General features: G+C 40.9%; 1 protein-coding gene and 1 long non-coding RNA gene across 4 annotated transcripts in view; both read left to right on the forward strand.

The window, feature by feature from the left end:
- The first annotated feature begins 3,503 nt into the window (after positions 1 to 3,503).
- Positions 3,504 to 21,814, forward strand: part of ap2a1 (adaptor related protein complex 2 subunit alpha 1) — a 45,741-nt gene continuing 27,430 nt past the window's right edge. For 2 of the 3 annotated variants that reach the window (XM_069524937.1, XM_069524938.1), the window contains exons 1-2: positions 3,505 to 4,322; positions 14,477 to 14,688. In XM_069524937.1, the coding sequence (XP_069381038.1) occupies positions 4,256 to 4,322; positions 14,477 to 14,688 (279 nt within the window). In that variant the 5' untranslated portion in view covers positions 3,505 to 4,255. Of the gene's footprint in view, positions 4,323 to 14,476; positions 14,689 to 21,814 lie in introns of all 3 variants that reach the window. The other variant, XM_069524936.1, reaches the window with a different exon arrangement.
- Positions 14,699 to 21,033, forward strand: LOC138407711 (uncharacterized). Its single transcript, XR_011241039.1, has 2 exons — positions 14,699 to 19,836; positions 20,399 to 21,033. It is a non-coding gene; the product is annotated as an uncharacterized lncRNA (long non-coding RNA).

The following is a 21,814-nucleotide window of genomic DNA, read 5'->3' on the forward strand; positions in this document are numbered from 1 at the left end:
CAAATTCTTAAAAACCCTAGCTCCATTGAGATTGACTGACATGCATGCAGCTGAAAATGTCAACATTTCAGGAGACCTCGCTTGTACCTCAACTGCTTGGATCGTGGCAGCAATGGTGTCAGACGGCAGCTCCTCAGAACATCCTCTAATAATGACTCCTCATCCAGTGGCATCCTTGTCAACGCATCTGCATCATTGTTTTCTTTCCCCGGCCTGTACTTTATTGTAAAGCGGAAATCGGCCAACTCTGCAACCTACTTGGAAATGGTCGTGTTCCATTTTGCAGTGGACAGGAAGCATGTGAGTGGGTTGTTACCAATATACATGGTGAAGGCACATAATACAAAAATCACAGTGATTGACCATTACAAAGCTAGAAATTCCAACTTGCCCGCATGGTAGTGATAGTTCTTCTCAGCTAATGTCCCGGAGCAATAGGCAATGACTCTCAGCTTGCCATCTTGCTTTTGATACAGTGCTGCTCCCAAGCCTGGGTGTGATGCATCTGTGTGTACAAGGAATGGCTGAGTGAAGTCAGGGAAGCCCAACAGTGGTGGGTGGTAAACAGTCAATAAGTTGTTCCAGTGCCTGTTGGTGCTGTGATTGGCTTGTAAGTGGGCACTACGTGGCTTGCTGACATCGTTTTTTTTGTTTTGTCAGGGACCTTATTTGGGTCTGTTTTCAGGAGGTCATTGTAATGAACATTTTGTCATTTGTGGATGTGATATTGCATGAGCAGACGTGTATCTGGAAGACTGACCAAATTGTTTATCTAATAGGGCAACTTTAGGTTTACGATTATTGCTCAGCGACTTTAACTTTATGGCCTCTTGAAGCCTCAACTTGGTATCTTTTGGCATATGTTTGGGATCTCACATCTGGGGTCTCACTCTAGGGGTTATCTACAGAAACGTGAAGGCTGGATGTCTCCTGCACCGATTAAGACATCAGGAGGGTAATAAATACCTTTACACACCCAATGGGAGGGGGCTGTGAGTTATAGAGTCTCCTCTGTTCTTTGCTCATTTGTGCATGCCATTCAGGTGATGTGTACTGTGAGTCCATCTACAGATGCTGAATTAAACTTGCAGAAAAAAGTCTTTGAATTTGGGCTTGATTCACAGAAATTGCCACCACAGTCACACAGACAGTTTGCTTTCCTGGAAACATCTCAAGCCTTAAAATCAGCTGGATCAACTCTGCTGCCCTCTACAGACACTTTTCTGCCCAAATAACGCACCTTAGATTTAAAGAGATCACACTTACTTGGTTTGAGTTTGATCGCATACTCTATGAAGCATTTCTGCACTTTTTGCACCTCATCCACATGACTCTAGAAGGTCTTACTGCAAACCAGTGTCATCATCCAGATAAGGGATGCAGATATTATCCTGGAGCCCTCCCAAACATTCCTCCATACAATGCTGGAAGGCAGCATGAGGCCGAAAGGGATGCATATCCACTCATATAGTCCCCATGATGTAACATTATGATCATGATGCAGTAAGCTTTTCCCTGGTCTAAGAGGGAGAACCATGAATTGCCACCTAAAATGTCCATGATGTCTTGGACCTGAGGGACAGGCTGGCGGTCCGGATGTGTCTTCCTTTTCAGGTCCCTGTAGTCTATACATAACCCGAAGGGTGCCACCTTTTTTCTAATGCCCAGGACAGGTAAGGAATATAAAGAATTAGACTTCCTCGCCCAACCCTGTGCTAAAAGATCATGGAGGTAACCCTTAATCTCCTGGTATAGTGGTTTTGGCACTGACCGGTATGTCCGTTTGACTGGTTCAGGGTCTTTGAATGAGATGGTCATTTGCAACCTTTCAATGCAGCTGATATCATTGTCTAATCTCAAAAAAGAAGAACACTCTTCTCTAAGCATCTGTCTTACTATCTGTCGCTGACCTTCATCGAGGTGACTTGAGTCTTCGGGAGGATCCCACTGTTCACTAGCCTTACATAGACTTTGGGTACTGGTGTGAGCTGGAAAGTTGTCTCAATCCATCCTGGGTAGGGTATTTCAATTCCATTTTCAGTTAATCCATCAGGTGAGTCAAGGATTTCTGAAACATCTCAGTCTTATATTCTGTAAGTTTTCACTTTTCCATCTTTCATCAATGATCATCACCTGAGAGCCTGTGTGTTTTTGACATTTGACTGTCTGTCTCTCTCTCTTCTCTCTCCTCTTTTCCTCCCATCTCTCCTCTCCTCCCCTGTTTTCTTTGCTCACCCCAACTGGTCGAGGCAGATGACCGCCCACATTGAGTCTGGTTCTAGAGGTTTCTCTCTGTTAATGAGGGAGTTTATCCTCCACACTTAGCGCCATTTATCCTGGCGCTATACAAATAAAATTGAATTGAATTGAATAATGGGGAGTTGTTTGAGGGGATTAGGGGTGCAGGATCTAATGATTGTTATGATGGTAAATAGGAATAGATGTCATTTTATTGTAGGAGTAGAGTGTAGGAGTAGGTTGTAAAGTGGGATTGAGGATAAAGTAGGCCATATGTTAGAGTGTGTTTTTTTTTTTTCGAAACTCTTTATTTATAGATCATTTTCATCTTTTAGTACAGAAAGGTAAAACAAAAGACATATAAAAAACATTGAACAAGGTCCGGGGGTGATCAGTAAAAACAAAAGACAAAGTATCAAACCCAGTACGTGCATACAGTCTCACTCATTGGCCAAATAGGCTTGCCATTTGTGCCATCGTTTTTCACCTAGATCTTTTCGAAGTCTGACTGAGTACGTCATTTGCTCTAGTACATGTGGTTGTTTTACGATATTAACAAAAGAGTCTGTAGTGGGAGCATTTTTCTGGAGCCAACATTTTGTCATGGCCTTTTCACTTGCAGCCAGCGGGACCCTAAGTAGGTATATATCAGCTTTACTCAACCCACCTGGCATATTCCCAAGATAGAGAGTTGTGAATAATAGGACCTTTGAAACCATTTCTGCCACTTCTCTCCTAGAGTGTGTGTTTTAAATAATAATTATAATGAAGGGACTTAGATGGTATGTTTATTTTCTGATCCACACTCCAGAGCAGAAGGTGGCAGTAATGCGCCTTTAAGCTGGATGCCAACTACAGGAAAGAGGAGAGAGAGAGAGAAAGAGAGACGCTCGAGCTTAATGGGACATTCTGTTGACTCTAGAAGGAATATAATGAAGTGCCTAGCAGGAAACTAGACAAATACAGAAATGCAGGAGGAAAATTAAGAGAGCCACGCAGAGGGACAGAGGCTTCTCATCTCTCATCGTTATCCCTAACACAGAGTTATCCGCTAGCTATCAGGTGTTCTCACACCATATAAGATCCGGGGTGTAAATGTTATTCCTAGTAAAGCCATATAATGAAACACATCCTGGGCATGTGACTGCTACTTGGTACGACAGGTCCAAATGACCACTGTGTGCGCGAACCTGTGCAGCTATAAACCTATAAAATGGCAGCACAGACGCTTGCCCTCCTGGCCAATCAGCGTCGCGCTGCGCTCCGCCTGTGGAGACGATCGTGCGCGTCCGCGGCTGGTTGAGCTGTCACGAGCCTTACCCGAGCCAAGGAGCGAGGCTAAAGAATTAGAGCGGACATAACCGACCAACTGATCCGCTGCTTAAGAAGGAACGAGAGGGATAAGGCGAGCGAGTAGTGCTTCACACCACAACCCCGCCGTCAAGTCCGTCGATCGCGTCATCCCGGTCACCCTGTGATGCATCCCAGCATTTATTTTTGCTATCCAGCTAGCTAGCTAGCTAGCGGTTCAGCTAGCGCTACGGTGCCCGAGTCGGAGAAAGTTCACGTTAAATTTTCGGACGTATTTTTAATAATACACCGGACTGCGTGCACCCGAGAGACACCCGGACAGTCGGTAGTTGTGACCTCAGTTATGTAATGCTGTGCATGTCGTGCGTGTCGCGTCTGTCCTAGCAAGTGCCGATTGAATGAAATAACGTTAGCTCGCCTCAGGCAGCGGAAACGAGCCAGTTAACAAGGACAACGTTAAATCAAACTGCTGACCGATCCGCCGTCGAGCTAATATAGCACATGCTATCCGGACTAGCCACCCGCAGGCACACCGCTGGGTAGAGAACCCCGGACAGTAGCGAGCGAGCGTACCGGGATCGTGAATTAGCGAAATCACACCAAACGTCAAGTTGGCCATCTTCCACTGCTTGCTCCGTGTGACAGGCTGACCAGCGCGAGGTCGTATTCTCGGATAAGGCCGGAGTGAGGACAGGAACTTGTGAACATGCCGGCCGTGTCGAAAGGAGATGGAATGCGCGGATTAGCGGTTTTCATTTCGGACATCAGAAACTGTGAGTGTGTTTCTCTTTTACCGCACTTGCAAATGTGTGCCTCGTCAAATCAGTAGTACGAGTTCCCTTTTTTTTCACCTATCTGGGGCGGGTTACTCAAGAATGTGTCTATAGTTCACTATGTTGCAATCATCATGACCGTTTTACTATTAGAAATAAAAAACAGCTCGACAATTTAGATAAGAATGGTTCGCTCCACAACATAAAGACACAGCATTGCTAACAGCATGAAGATAAGGGATTCTGGATGTAAACAGTGGCTGAGTGTTGCTACCAGAAATGCTAAGTTAATGTCAACCAAGGCAGTTTAAAGATCCCAGTCTTCTTCAACAACACAACAGGCCAGCTGGCTGATTTGTTACCTGAGGTTGTGGATGAAACCTCACCCACTGGTTCGCGCTCCATGGCTGCTGCCAGGTACTTGGCTTCAGTCATGGTGCACTCACCAGCTTTCAGATACATTCGGTGTTTGACAAGGGGTTTCCTCAGGTTAGCTGCCCAGTCTTCATTCAGTGTGGTGGTGTGTCTTGCATTGTTTATAAGTTTGTTGTACAAGTATTTAGAGAGTATTTCAAGTTTGCACATTAAATAAGTGTAAGATTCAATTTGAAATGACAGTTTTTTTGCTATTCAACTCGGGTAATTATCACTCATAATGTTGTTATAAAGATTCAGTGTGCAAGATTTAGGTGAAAGGGATCTTTTGGCACAAATTGAATACATTGAGGAGATCCTCTCTACAGAGGCCGCCATGTTTTTAACATTAGTCCAGACAGGACAAACTAAACACAGTTTGTATTTTGTAACAACTGAAGGCTACCACAGGTTCTCTGTCATTGGAAGGGGAGGGCGAAGTGAGGTGAGGGGCATGCAACTCCGCCACTTGAACGAGTCTAGAGCTGCAACTTATTTTAATAATCAATTATTCTGTCGGTTATTTTTTTGGAGTCATTGATTATTAATTGGATAAAAAGACAGAGCTACTTTTCCCCTTTCCACCAGTTTATTTCAAAATAAATGTAATCTTCTACAATGTTGTTTCTAAATGTATTGTCAGTATGGTGCTATAGACATCATGAAGTTGAATTATGACTGGTCAGAATAAAAGTGCGGATATCTGAAACTGGAATTAAAGAATATAATAATATGTCATTTGGCAGAATTGTAGATATCTATAATGAGAAACCACACACACGAGAATAGCAGAAGTAGTTTAAATCTTACTATGTAACTACAGATCTCTCTCCCTCTCCTCACTTAATGGGGAAAGCGACAGTCATTAAAGAGCATTTTACATTAAAGCCTTAAAGAACTTGACAAGGCAGCAAAACATCACTGCGGTATGAACACAAAGTTGTTTATGATCAGAATACAAAGCAAGAGAAGAAAGAACGGCTCCAACATGTTTTCTTCAGGTTCATGCCGCAGTAAAGTGTCCTGCCATTTGAAATCAGCTTTGTACATTTTGCAGCTAATAGTCTTACCTAAAGGCTTAATTGTAAAGTTTTCCCACACTTGTGATGACTTGTCTCCACTGTATAGTTCGCTGTGTTTTTGTCCGCCATTATTCAAATATTTACTCAAGAGATGAGATGGCGTTGTCATGTGAGCTGAACAAGGTACAGGATTTGCTGTGCTGTGTATTGTAAAAGACCTGACAGTTCAATAACTAATTATTTGCCAACTGTTTTTTTACTGGGTTATAATTGATTAAAACGATTAGTGGGTCCTGCCCTAAACGAGTCCTTCAAAAGTTAATGGGTTCTTCCTTGGCCCATACCTCCCCCCTCCACCAAGTTTGAATAAAATCTGTAAATGAATTATTTCTAATCTAACACATGGCAAGGAAAACACATCCTCCTTGCCTGAGACTTTTGGCTACATGGGCAAGTGACAGAGTTTAGACACTGAGGTTGGTTCACCAAGCTCAATTGCTAATAATCACCAGCAAGTCAGTGTATAAAAGTTTGTAGATAAAAGTTATAGTGTCTAATTTTTCTGAGCACAGCTGTTGTTAAATATTGAGCGTTTTAAGCAGTTTGTTATATCAGTGACAATATTAAATTAATGTTTGAAGGGAATCGTCCGTTTTTTTTTATTTTAGATGATAAATGAAAGACATTCAGATAATTGACAGGTTTTTCTGTCAGGAAATAATTGTCGGAAGAAGAGAATAGAGAGAAAACCGAGAATTTGAAAACAGATTTGATGGAGTGACGCGGCTCCTTAAAATGTCCCTCCGCCTCTTTCGACTGTGGAAACTTCTAGTGATCATGTTTGTCCCAGGTCAGATTCATCAATATGAGCGGTTGAAGCTTATTTATGATCCTAGAACCAGAGGGAAGTAACAGCGCACACAAACACACTGCGCTACTCTGTGTCTCTCTCTTTCTCTCTCTCTCAGCTGACGTCTCTGACTCGCTACAATTTAAAAGTTTGTTTGTCGCCACAATATCAACACTGATCATCACATAATGATCGATTATTTAATTAATGAGTTAAATCTTTCTTCAGAGCAGCGCATTCATCAGCCTTTATAAACATGGTAAATGTATGTGAAACTGGAGGAGATGGCGACACGCTCCGTTGGCTTTGAAGCAGTTGACGCAGCACACAGCGCAAAATGGCAGTGACACAAGAGAGGAAGTGAATTACAGACAGAGCTGCTGAAAACCTAAAAGAAGGACTTTTCATGGTCCAAACATGTATGAAAAGACCCCAAATTAACACTGCAAGTGGACTTCGTGGAGCTGTGCATTGCTCCCTGGGTGTCTGCACCGGGCTGTGCGACCTCTCATGGTTGTGGAGATGTCTGTGGTCTCTGCATCAGTAGCCAGGGACTGTTTGTTTATTTATCGCAAGTCATATATATATATAAATACACACACACACACACACACACACATATATATATATATATATATATATATATATATATATATATACAACAATACTTATAAGTAATTAATTATTATTTGAATTGTTACTGTTGTCAATAATAATCAATAACTTCATTACACTGTTGTTGTTTACATTTTAACTAGTCAGATCTGATACATGATGGTGCACAAGTGTTCGGTCTCTCTCGCCTCCCTCTCTCCCCCTCCTCCCCCTCTCCACTGTCTCTCTCTCTTCTCTCCACTCTTTTCCACCCATCTCTCCTCTCCTCCCCTGTTTTCTTTGCTCATCCCAACCGGTCGAGGCAGATGACCGTCCACATTGAGTCTGGTTCTAGAGGTTTCTCTCTGTTAATGAGGGAGTTTTTCAAAGTGCTGCCCATTGTGGGAACTGTTCGGTTTCTCTATATTAATAAAATTAGAAGGTCTTGACCTTCTATGTAAAGTGCCTTGAGATAATGTATATTATGTGCTATACAAATAAGATTGAATTGAATATATATATCACAGATTGAGGTCTATGGACCTGTGTACGCCTGATTAACATGCATCTTGGGTGATCCAAGTGACCACTTATAATCGGATTTCGCTTTCCCGCCCTATAAGCAAACAAACCCTACAGGGCTGAATCCTCCGCAGAACTTTGTCAGTAAATGTCCGTTATTACTGTCAAATTTTTCCTCTTTTTCAATTCAGCACTACATTAAACTCCTGTATCAGCCTGTGTCTGTGTCACGTTTCACCTGCGCTGTCAGCAGCTGCAGGAGTGACAATTGGCAGGATTTTATAAATAAACTATATATGCAGGACACACTTAAACTTTCTTTAACTGTGGAAATCTGGTGTTATCACAGACAGATGAAGAAGAAAGGTATAAATACCATAATAAAGAAAAATGTGTCTTGCGCAGTGTCTGTCCTGCCGTACATGTGTAAGAATGCTCAATACTGCAGTAGTGGGCTGTGGACACAACCTTGAGGGGGACCAGTGTTGAGGATGGTTGTGTTGGAGGTTTGATCACCTAGTCTGACATGCTGGGGTCGATTGATAAGGAAGTCCTTGATCCACACATAGAGGGGGGTGGGTGTCGACCTAGTGTCTGCAGTTTTGTTGACCAGTTTGTGCGGGTTGATGGTATTAATGGCTGAACTGAAATGGTCAAAAAGCATCTTGACGTTGGTTTTAGGATTTTCAAGGTGAGTGAAAGCAGTGTGAAGTGCTAAGGAGATGGCATCATCCGTGGATTGGGGCTGTATGTACATGTATTGCAGGTCAGAGGGAGAATGAACAATTACTATTGCCTTGTTAAAAAGCTATAATTGGTTTCCTTTTTAGAAAATCCATCATATTAGTTAATTGCATACAACGTCTGTACCAACTAAACCCATTTACTAAATTAACGTTTTCTGAACATTTTCTAAAGTACAAATGAAAGAAATTCTGGCACGATCACACCTTCTGGATGAGGTGTAAGTGTGTGGGTGTGTAAGAATTGCATTGGTATCTGGCCTTGCAGTTTTCATGCACATGAAGATCACATAACTCACCCCAAAGCTTTGAAAATTTCAAAAATGTTTTTTTTGTAATTTAAATATTCAAACCTAACCCTCCATCTGATTTATTTATCCAGAAACAGTTTTAACTCTATCTACCTACATTTCCTTTTACAACAGTAATAACAGTTAACTGTGACAAAATGTCCCTTAAAGGTGCAGTGTGTAGAATTTAGTGACATCTAGTGTTGAAATTGCATGTTGCAGCTGAACACCCCTCACCTCACCCTCTCCTTCAACATGAAAAAGAACCTGTGGTAGCTTCAGTTGTCATAAAAACTCAAAAGGTGTTTAGTTTGTTCAGTCTGGACTAATGTAAAAAACATGGCGACCTCTGTAGAGAGGGTCCCCTCCATGTAAATATAAAGTATTTAAATATAAAGGGTCTTTGCTGGGGTAAAGAAAACTACAATTCATATAATTTAGATGAAACGAACTAGTGAAAACATGAGAATTATTCTACATTAAATTTCTGCCAATAGATCCCTTTCACCTAAATCTTACACACTGGAGCCTTAAACAAAACAAATGCCCCTCTTTCTCCCTCAGCCATTGACAATGTGACATAACTATGCTATGCAGTGTAGCAGAAAGCCAGTACTGAAAAAGAGCAAGTGAGAAATAGCAGAGAGGTTTGTTGAGGACAAAAAAATTAAAGCATGCTGGAGAATGCTTGCTAATCATGTCTCACAATTCAGGTACAAGGTCTGTAGTTGGCTGGGAAAATGTTTCGTTATTCCAATTAAGTTTGAACCAGATGGACTACTTGCAGTTTCCATTGGGTGGCACTATTGAGCTGTTTTGCCTCAGCTGCCAAATATTGTCCTTGTTTGAAAATTGTGACTCTCATTGTACATGTCCATTTTCAGGAGATTTGAGCATGTGCAGTGATGTTGCTGCCACCTCCTCTTTGTTGACGTTCCATCGAAGGTCACGCTGTCACTGTTGAATGTAGAGGATTAAGTGTCACAACATGGTGTCACCAGCATCTAAAGGCTTCCCTGACCAATTTTGAGATGATCAATATACATGGAAGTTATGAGCACTTATTGTTTTCTGGCAAATCATAGAAACCAAATTTGCATGTTCAGTCCCAAATGGCCAACTTCATGCTTGGGACCTAATTAAAGAAAAAAAACAATAGGATCCTTGCACTGTTGTGCTTGGGACCTAATTATGTGGTGTGTAGGATGCGAGAGATGTTGGAGGCAGGAACTCAAAATTCCAAGTGTGCTGGGGAGCCGTGAGAAAGGGAGTTCTGTCCAGAAACTCAGTCAGGGGCTGCATTCTGAGGAGTCCCTGAGTCTTACCTGGTCCTCGAAAACCGCCTCCTTTGTGGGCCGATAAGACAGTAAAATGGTTAGATGGTTTGTATTTATGTAGTGCTTTTCTAGTCTTGACCACTGCACTTTACAGTACAGTTTGCCATTCACACAGTGCATCTATTAGAGGGGCAATTCAGGGTTGAGCATCTTGACACTATGGCACGCAGATGGGGAAGACTGGTATCGAATCACTGACCTTCTTTTTGGAGGACGGCCGCTCTACCCCACAGCCACAGACATAAAATAAGACTTGTCTGGTCTTTTCATGATCAGAGTGACCAGCTTGTCCTGCCCCCCATTGATGTTGCCTGGTAACAGAGCTCAAGTCAGACACAATAAGAAAGTTTAATGCCCCTTGAATTATTTACTTATTTAAATATTTGTGCCGTGGTTGAGTTGAAACATGATACTCTGATGCATCTGACACCTGGTCGCCTGTCATCGCCATCACTTCTTTAAAAACGGTTTGTCACTGAAGAGCAATAAATGCTGGGATGGATTGGGTCAAGAAGGAGCCACCAGTTGGAGCATCTATTTCTCAAGGATGGAGGGATTGGCTACAAAATGTGCAACATCACCACTGTATGCACCTTAACGATCTGCACATGGAACATGCTTTCTCTTTGGGTGCATTTTTCTGCGATTTGCTGCTGTGACATGGGAGATCAGCATTGCACATTTTCAATTCAATTCAATTTTATTTGTATAGCGCCAAATCATAATATACATTATCTCAAGGCACTTTACATAGAAGGTCAAGACCTTAAAATTGTATTCATTTTGCAGCTAATGGTCTTCTTTGAAAGCTTTCATATGAAGTGATCCCACGGTTCTGACAATGTGGGTTGTAGTGCTGGGCAGTAAACCAGTTTATACCAAAGACCAGTGTTTATTTTTTGAATAATATACATTTTTCATATTCCGCAACACAGATGAATAGCGTAAACAATGTTTGGAACTTGGAGAAGCAGAGGACTGTTTGGGAGGGGACTCCTTTCACAGATTCACAGTGCTAGTAGTATTTAGTAGGTCTTGAGCTGAAAAGATGGACAGGTTGGACTGTAAAGTTTCAGAAACTGAAGCTGTAGACCACGATGAAACATAAGAAGAAATTGTGCCGAATAGCTGTATCTGTTGTTTGGAGGTTTTTTCAGTTTTAAATAGTCCAATGTGGACCAAACAACCACTTACTGCAAATGTTGTTGAGCTGAAGTTGTTGCAGGAGGAGCCAACACTAGCAATTCACTCCACCACCTAAACCAAGAGCATGGAATACCAAGAATGTAATCGGCGTCCACAACATCAAGTATGGCTGGTGAAAAAGTAAAATCAAAGTTGACTCAGATGTCTCTTAAACGCTTCGCTCGAGGGACTGCCCACGAGAAGAAAAGCCAACGGTGGAGCGAGATAACAAACTGAAATTACATCGGCGAATTACTCGCACCAGGCTTGTGAGAGGCACTTGATTCCTGGGGGCTGGCAGAGGAGAGGCAGGTGGCCATCACATCAGACAGTTGGGTGAACATCAAGAAGACTGTCGAGCTGAATACTAGAGCAGTAGAAGAAATCAAACCACTGACAGAGCAACAGGTAGACATCACTGGCATGTCATCAACCCAAGGGCTGCTATAGCAGCAGCAGCCTCCTCATCCTCCTGATGAAAAAAGAAAAACTCACCAGATTTATCAAAGCAGTTGTACTACCTTTCTAATACTTAGTTTTGAGAAATACCTCTTTGGATATTTTACTAAGTGTATTTATTAAGTCAAAATACATTGTTTTGAAAAGGAAACAGTGATCACGTTGTTGATAGTGCAGATTATAAAGTTTGCACAATAAAAAACTTTACGTATTTTGACTGCAACTGTTGCATGCATTCTGATTCCTTCACCACATAAGACTCATGAGTGCCACCTCCCTGTAAACCTTATAATTGTGTGGGACCAAGCAAAGCCTGTATTATTACATTTGTTGAAATGCTTTTCTACACTATACACTCCTGACAGTAGAGTAGGCCATTTTAAAACAATCAACTTCAGTAATTTATACCTCAATCTGTAAAGTAAAAATGGTAAAACGCCCAGTCATGCATGAAAAACAAACAGTGATACTGATATCATTTTGAAAAATACTCTGATATAAGTTTTTGGTCATACTGCCGAGCACTAGAGGGTCGTACACTTGTCTCTGCTGTATCATTATTGGTGTTTGCCTCCAGCAGGAGTTGGTGTTGCCGTTTGAGAGAATAATTTGTTGTGCTTACCTTTCTTGTTTAGTTGTCCTTAACAGCCAACAGCGCATATCACTGCTTACTTAACTGTTATATTAGTAAATCATAATTTTAAGGGTCTCGGGCATGTAATGTCTACTCACGTTCTTATCTTTCGCCTCCCTCCGACCATCCCAAATCCCCAATTCTTCTCACCATCTTCTTTTTCTCCCAGTGTATGGGACTTCTTTATGCATGATGAATTGATATGGATGAATATCAAAATATGAAGCCCTAACCAAGTTGTGTAAACTAACTAATCATGCTTTTACAATGAGACCAGAGAGGGAATGTGAAGTCAGAAATAGATTTGTCAAACATTATTTGTTCCACCATTTCAATCCTTTGTTTTTAGATGTGAATCTAAAATGTGAAGAATGTGAAGTCTGAAAATACATTTGTTCAATTTTGAATAATGTAGGGTATTTTTTATTGTGGGGGACAATTCATGTTTTTCAGAAACATGTCCCCCCCATCCCCCCCGGGATCTGCACCCATGTACTTAGTACACATTCCTGAAACATATACAGTGCTATTAACAAACACTACTCTGACAAAATATAAGGAGGTGCCATATACTACTGGATTTCTAATGACACATACTCTATACATCCTGCTAGCCAAGCCTTTCTGCTGTACCAGTGATGGGGAATCCTTGGGTGTACATTTTACCTTTTTTGCTTTGCTTGTTGTTAATCAGGTCCAAGTTTTTCAACCAAATTTCTCCTCTCGAATGGAGGTTGGAGAAGAGATTGTACCGAATTTGGCAGCTGCAATGCTGTTTCGTGTGTACCGAGGGACCGGGCTTGGGGTGCTATCAGAATTGCCCTTCTGGCATTATTTTTGATGATGTTGATTGGCCAAATTTACTGTACACGTATCTTTCCCAGCAACACTCCCTTATTGGCTACTCATCTCTGCTTTATTGGTGACTTTTCTAGCGCCCCTGAACCATCAACTGTGTGCTTGAAAACTTGTTTCCCACACATTTCCACTGATCATATTTAGTTATATGTTATACAACATACGTTATTGTGAACATTTTTTTATCGGATCCACCTCAAATGTCACCAGGATATCCTGAAGACCTTGATAGTAATTTATTGTGAAATTGATGATAGTTCATTTTGGTTTGTCTATGTTGGCATGGCGAATTTAATGGTTGTAACTCAATACAAATTTTCCATTCTTCCCCAAATGTTGCATGTTTGATATCATTGTTATTTTCATATATATATTATGAAAGTGGCATAAACCGATTATCGTTAAAATACAATGAGCATTGTCAACATCAATTCAAGTGAAATGTTAACACCACCGAACACTGAGTGCATGTAAGCATGTTTGTGTGCTGCACAGTTACAGTGTAATAGGGGTAAGAATCTCTAGACACCTTTTGATTCTGATTCAGAGGGCTATAATACGATTATAAAACATTTGAGTGTCTTGAGGCATCAAGAAATTTAATTTCTATACATAATTTTTTTTTTAATTGAGGTGTCTTCACTACACTAAGTGATGAATGGATTAACACATGATCTGAGTCAGAGTTGCTGAAATAAAATGTGAAAGATGCTTAATATAGCAATAGCAAATTGGAACTCAATTTTCCAAATTTGACATTAGATCATGTTTATTAATACTAAAGTCTTTAATAATTGTAGATAAATGGGTAATTGTGGCTCAGGGGATTAAACCAGAAGGTTGGCGTTTTCAATCCCATTCTCATAGTAAAAAGGCTGCCCATAAATGCACTGTATAAATGTGTGGGTGGGCAAGACATTTTTTATACTGTAAAGCACTTTGAGTGGTCATCAAGACCAGAAAAGCGCTATATAAATACAGACCATTTAAATAAACCTTTGCACTCACCTTAAATTTGTGGGTTTTGTGGCAGTGCTGTAAAGCTATAATAAAATTGGCTAGACAAAAACACCCGATTTTTTTCCCCACAATATCTCAAAGATAAGAAAAGGAGGTCTTGCCCAGTGCACTAGGTTTCCAGAGATGATAACCTTTCTGATTCTTGAACTCAAAAGTTTCATAGAGACAGATCCAACATTTTCATATGTTAAACCCTGATATTTTGCTGTTCTCTTTCCCTTGTTAGGTAAGAGCAAAGAAGCGGAGATCAAACGGATCAATAAAGAGCTGGCCAACATACGCTCAAAGTTTAAAGGTGACAAGGCTCTGGATGGCTACAGCAAGAAGAAATATGTCTGCAAGCTGCTCTTCATCTTCCTGCTTGGCCATGACATTGACTTTGGACACATGGAGGCAGTCAACCTGCTGAGCTCCAACAAGTACACAGAGAAACAGATCGTAAGTTGGCCACTGTTTGTCTTGTTTGTCACAGTATGGGATCTTGATCAATAAAGACTAAGGCTTTCTGCTGTCCTCAAAAAAATACACACACAAAAATCTCTGATTCAGGGAAGGCAGATGTTTCAGTCTATGCAGATTAACAGTTACGTGAATAAAAGGCATGAAATAGCAAATATTCTCAAGCAAAATTCGATGCGCCTAAATATTCACATGAAATGCTATGTACAAATAAATTATAAGGGTCGAAGAAAAATTGCACCTCAGGAAAAGAAAGGTGGAATCTGATCTGTTCCTTTTACCTTATGAAAAGAAAAAATATATAAAATACCTGCGTACACCCAATATTGAAGAACTTTCTGAATTTCACTGCTTGGTTCAGGAGCTTACCAACTATACCAAAGCCACCTAAGGGTGTATTTTATGATGTCCAAAGGAAAGTTTGAGGATCTACACCAAGATCATAGTTTTTTTCTTGACTATTTAATTCAATAACAATTGTGCATATTTGATTCAAGTATGCTACATTATAGCCTTTTAAAGCAGGGCTTCAGACTAACTTTTTACATGGGTTGCACCGGTGCAATGATATTATTGTCATCATCAACCATTTTATACCACTGATGTACTTTTTGGTGATGGTGTCGATGTTGGAGTCCCACTTTAGGTCCTGGGAGATTGTGGATCCCAGAAATCTTAAGGTCATGAATTTAGTTTTAGACAATTATTGCAAATCTGAAAATAAATGTAGAATGAATTTGAAACAACACGCAAATTATCCAAACTCAAATACCCCCAGAGCAGCTGTGGCTCAGGAGAGAGTGGATTTCCACCTTTCCATATGCAGAAGTGTCAAGATGGATGGCAAGATACTCAAGCCCCCTGACAGCTGTGCTGGCAGTGTGTGAGTGATGTGTAATAGAGATAGTGCTGCACATAGATGCAATGTATGAATGTGTGTGAATTGGTGTGTAGCTAAAGTGCACTGTAAAGCAATATATTAATCCAGACCATTTAGACTATTAACCTTGAACGTATGTCACATGTTACTAAGTGGTATTTGAAATAGCAGTGTGAGCAGACGTGGTGTCTCTGGGCAGTGGATTTTGGTGAATGTTATGGGGCAGAAGCCCAGCCCAGTGACATTCACCTTCATTTAATGGGTGCTGGGTGCTATTTGCATGCCATTTAGGCCACTGGCAGCAAAATAGGTGGCGGGGTTATGAGGGTGAGTTTCCTGTGAGTTAGTGATAATCGGATTTAGGAGTGCCTTAGTCTGCTCTTCAACTAGGTGACAAGGGTCTCCTACAGCTGGTGGAGACTCCTTGTCACCTGGCTGAAGAGCAAATGCACCCTTAAAGGGAAAGAAATGAAGATTCATTCATTATATACTCACCAGTGTTTGAGTCTGCAAAACACTTTTGGAGTTTCAGGGGTAAACACCGTTGCAGCCAAATCCAATCCAATCAATTAATCCGATTTTTTGGGCATAGCCCATATTCACAAATCACATTTTGTCTCATAGGGCTTAGCAAGGTGCAACATCCTCTGTTCTTAAACCTCAACAAGAGTAAGGGAAAAAACTTCCCAAAAAACCTAGCAACCTCAGAGAGAGCCACATGGAGAGGATGGACAGAAGTGTAATAGATGCCATGTGTAACTGAGAACATCAGCAAAATAACAGTATTTACAACATTGATTAGAAGAAACCGACTGTAAAATAATGGAATGTAAATGAATTGAAGACTTATTGTCAGTAATGGTAGGATATGGGAGTAGGTCTAGGTCAAGCAGTCTTGTTGTAATCATAGTCCTTAATTAGCAGCCACCACAATTATGATGCACCACCACTATCCACAGTCAGCTGCCAACGCGATCACGATCTCTGACTCATGATCCACTATTATGATCCACAATGTGGCCGCAGCGGGGAAGAAGTCAAGTCAGTAACATGTATTGATGGGACATTAATGCAATAAAGAGGCCAAGGAGGAAAGAGAAGCTCCATGTGACGTGTCCCTTGACATTTTAGACCTATAGCTGCTTAACTTAAGGGCTGGTCCAAGAAAAACCTGAACCAGCTCTAACTATAAGCTTTATCAAAAAGGAGGCCTACTCTTAAACACAGAGAGGGTGTCTCCCTCCGGAACTGAAACTTGGAGATGATTTCACAGGAGAGGAGATGATAGCTGAAAGCTCTTGCTCCTGCTATACTTTTAGAGGCTTTAGGGTAGACAAGTAAGCCTGAATTCTGGGAGTGCAGTGCTCTAGTTGGGTGATATGGTATTATGATCTGTTTATGGTATTATTGTGCCATATTTTTAAAGGCCTTGTAGGTGAGGAGGAGATTTTTAAATTGTATTCTATATTTCACAGGACACTTGCTGCAGCATTTTGGACAAGCTGCAGAGTCTTTAATGACTTACTGCTGGAGCCTGATAATAAGGAATTGCACTAATCAAGTCTGGTTGTGGCAAAGGCATAGGCACATTTGTCTGCATCTTTTTGGGACAGGACAGGATTTTTGAGATGTTACGTAAGCGAAAGAAGGCTTCTAGGGTTCTGTGTCCTTGAAATATGCTTCAAGTTTAGTTAATTGATTACATTGTTCTGGTTTTGTTGATAGGTTTAACTGAGTGTCATCTGCCAAGCATTGAAAATGCCTTCGTATGCTTGACTCAAAAATACAGAATGTGAAGAGACTGGTTTTGCTAAGGATCTGTGTCTAATAAGATGATTGACAAAAGTTGGCAAAAATGTAATTTAGTCTACAGTAACCATGTCAAAATTCTTGTTTAATGTTCATTCTTGACAGAATTGCACACGTAATCAAAATCTGTCTGGCCTTAATGGTCTTGTTCTTTTTCCTTATAATGTTTTTTTAACTTGTAGGCCTTATTGTTTTTTAAGGGGAAATTAGTTTGGTTGTGATGTTCAGTATCTTACAAAATAGTATTTAATACCAACATGAAAAATCGTGGACAGTATCCTGCCTGAAATAAGATATATCTGATATAAACCTTTTGCCATATCGACAAACCCTAGCACATACCATCATATCTTTCCCAGATGTAGCTATGATGTTTACTTTAATATGACAAATAAAGTCAATCCTCTTTACCCTTGTGTCCTTGTAGGCTAGGGGTCGATGTGGGCTCATGTGTGCCATGAGTGGATTTCGCAGTGGGACAGGGGGGTCGGGACCTCCCCCATTCTGAGAGTTGTCCCCCTCTATATATTGCAAACTTATAACTTTAAACAAGAGTATGCTTTGAAAACACTTGTGCTAATTATAGATGCAAGTTAAAATAAAGTGTTTTTAAGTTTTGAAAGATTGAACCCCCCCCTCTTATTCAACCAGGGAACAAGGCCAAAGAGAAGAGATGGGTTTTTAACAATGATTTGAAATGTACTAGACAGGGGGCAGATCTAATACAGAGTGGTAAGCTGTTCCACAAGTTTTGGGCAGCTGCTGCAAAGGCTCGATCACCTCTGGTTATGTGTCTTGTTTTAGGTAAGTTGAGGAGCAACCGAGTGGCTGATCTCAACTCTCGAGTGTAAATATGGAGTACAGCTAGGTATGGCGGTGCCAGTCTTTAAGAGTTTTAAAAGTTTACACGTTTTTAAATCAATCCTGTGATGAACAGGAAGCCAGTGGAGAGAGCGCTACACAGGTGTAATATGGTCCCTCCTTCCTTTCCTGTCAGGAGACGAGCTGCAGCATTTTGGACGAGCTGCAGGCGTTGAATAGATGACTGGTCTTAGCCCACATAGAGAAAAGTGCAGTAATCGAGAGCTTATGAAGGCATGGATCACCCCTTCTAGATCTTCAGCTGGGAGATAGGCCTTTACCTTGGCTATGTGTCCTAACTTTAAGAAGCTACACCGAACAACGGAGGAAATCTACTTGTCGAATTTAAAAACACTGTTAAAATGGAGAAGTGAATATTGGGAGCTAGAGGCACAAGCAACATCCAGCAGTTAAGGGTGTCCAAACACAATAACCTCAGTCTTGTTTTCATTTAGTTTGAGAAAGTTTAAGTTCATCCATGATTTAATGTCATTTAGGCAGTCAAACAGGGGCTGCAGTGAAGTCTTAGTTCTAAGATTCAAGGGCAAGTATATTTGAATATCATCTGCAAAGCAGTGGAAAGAGACATCACATTTCTCAAAAAAGAATAGGATGTGGTCTAGAAGGATCCTTGAGAGACATCACATGTTAAGTGGGGCCTTCCCAGAGGAGTAATCACCCAGGTGGACGGAGAAACTGTACGAAAATCTGTACGACTGAAACCACGTGAATGCTGCACTTTTAATTCCTACAGAGTTTACCCAACATGACAACAGGATTGTCCTCGTCACTACTGGTAGCATGAGGCAGTACCTGCAGCCCAATCAGGTTGCACAGATCGCAAGAAGGTTTGCTGTGTCTCCCATTACAAGTATCACGAGCATGGAGGAGATACCAGGAGACCGGGAGTTACATGAAGAGAGCTGTAGAGGGCTGTAGAAGGGCATCAACCCACCAGCAGGACCGGTATCTCCTCCTTTGTGCGAGGAGGAAAAGGAGGAGCAGTATCAGAGCTCTACAAAATGACCTCCAGCAGGCTGATGGTGTGCATGTTTCTGACCAAACTGTCAAAAGCAGACTCCATGAGGGTGGCTTGAGGGCCTGACTTCCTCTGGTGGGACCTGTGATCACAGCCGAGCACCCTGCAACTCGCATTTACCAGAGAAAAAATGAATTGGCTGGTCTGCCAATGGTGCCTCTTTCTCTTCACAGAGAAGAACAGGTTCACACACAGCACATGTGGCGTGAAAGAGTCTAGAGACGTCATGGTGAACGTTATGCTGCCTCGTCCAGCAACAAGTAGAAAGGTTGTTACTGCATTGTGGCAGCTGAATGCAAATGCAAGCTAACAAACAGCGAGACAGCATTTCCAGGAGACACATGCTTTCTCCGTTTAAGGACTAGAGCAGCAGAAAGCTGCACAGAAGTGAAGGGAGAAGATCAAAAGAAGGAAGAGGACGGACAAACAGGGGCAGAGGGTCTGTCAGGGAGAGATGAGGGATTGTTCCCGGAGCAGCAGCAGGAAGGATAAGGAGAGACTGGAAACTCTGCAAAGGGACCAGAACAAGGCTACGCAGGTTTGTATTTGTAAAACATATTGTTAATATGTTACTGCATTGTCTGCATGATTCCAACAAGATCAATACAATGCAATTTGGTGTTTACACCGCAGCTCTGTGTATACATCTTACCGAGTAATGTTACTGTAATGTTAGCTTTGTAGTGCACGTCAGCCGTTATCTTTAAAATGTCAGAAACACCACTGAACACTAAGTATATAAATACTATATGGGATATTATGTTGCAACAATATTTTGACATGTAAACCTGTATTGTTATTGTCATGTTGGGCAAAACAAGTTACAGCATAGAACCCCTTATTGCTGCCATTATTATATAGTCAACCTAATATCATCAGTCAGAATTTAAAATGCTTGATGACCCTAAGTTGCACAACTGAAGCTATGTCCCTAACATCCGCTGGTGGACAGTAACACCTGCTAACGTCTACTGGTAATTGGTAACTTAATTTATGCAGAAGACCTTTAAACGTACAAGGTATATTCTTCGTCTTGTCCCATGTTCTAATACATAAATAAAGCTAATGAGCTTATCTGTGTTTCTCCTTTTTCTCTTCAGACACTAAATCAAGAGATGTTTGGTGCAGCACAAGGAGCTGACCACCGGTATTGTGAACTGTAGGGACATACCTACAGACTGTTAGAGGAAATGCTTTGGCCAGTATCCTGAAAACTGTGAGTCTACCACCTCACTTCTCCCACTACTGCCTGGAAGTTTTTTACATATTCACAGGCAGCACTGGGAGGATGTTGTGGTATTAGGCCATATTAGAGAGCGAGGGGATGACAACAGGGAGTACCGTTATGCAGCATATCAGCATTTTATTTATCTGCAACATGGCTCTTTAGGCCAGGAAAATCGTCTTGTCATCACCAGCACGATCAGGGACAAGTTCCCTGACCCTCCAAACAATGACAGTACATATTTTACATACCTTTTCTGAGTTTCCTTCCAGGCCCTCTGAAACCTTCATACATTACCTCAAGTATTAACTCACCATACATCATCAAGGCATCAAACATGCAGATATAATTGGGGTTATGGCAATTATTGTTAATATTATTTCTGCTGTCTTTTTCATGTAATTGTATTCATATTATTATTATGGATATATTTATATAGGCAATCCTTTGTATTTGTTCAATTGAGATTACACTGGAGTGAAAAGTGCAATAATAAAAAAAAGAATTCAACAGGTTTGCTGTATTTATTTTGTCTATATGTATATATATGTGTACTACTAGTCATACTCATACAAGCATTGCTTTTACAGTTTGTGACCTTTGTCCCATGGAGCTGGTGAAGTGGAATGATCAGGATGTGACAAAGTCCATAGGTCCTTGAAAAGCACAGCCGAATCATGGTGCCTAACATAAATCTGTTTATAATATTTGTATACACCCTGAGGTGGTGGGAAGTTCACTAATCAAAATAAATAAATATAGATCAATCTAGAATTTCAACAATTAAAACTATGTTCTTGGGCATGAATGGACAACATTATGGATCTATCTGTTACAATGTAAATGTAAATTTGTAGTTTTTTGGGCGTAGTCTGTGTGCACACCCTTTTTTCTGTTATGTATGATCCTCCATTTAATGTTATTTCTAAACGTCCTACAAATCAAACAACAACCTTCGGCCGACATTCCAAATTTTTTAAGGGCACGGTCCTTCTTCGTCTATTGAATTCATGCTGCTGCATCAATATACAAACACGAAATGCCACTGGATTGTCCACACTGGGCTACTGTAGCAATATGGGGATGCAACGTGTCGATGTCTCTTGGAGTGCGATCAGCGGTATATACAAATATATAATAATGTATAAGGCTCGTTCTACCGTAACAACACTACAGTTTTTTTTTTATAGTTACACAGATATGATAATTATATCCCATTTTTGCAAAGAGATCCTGAAAAATTGAAAAAACACTGCTCTTTTAATTCTACTTAACTGTCAGCTCAGCTGTG

Source organism: Paralichthys olivaceus, chromosome 5 (genome assembly GCF_024713975.1).
Source record: "Paralichthys olivaceus isolate ysfri-2021 chromosome 5, ASM2471397v2, whole genome shotgun sequence".
NCBI classification, from domain to species: domain Eukaryota; kingdom Metazoa; phylum Chordata; class Actinopteri; order Pleuronectiformes; family Paralichthyidae; genus Paralichthys; species Paralichthys olivaceus.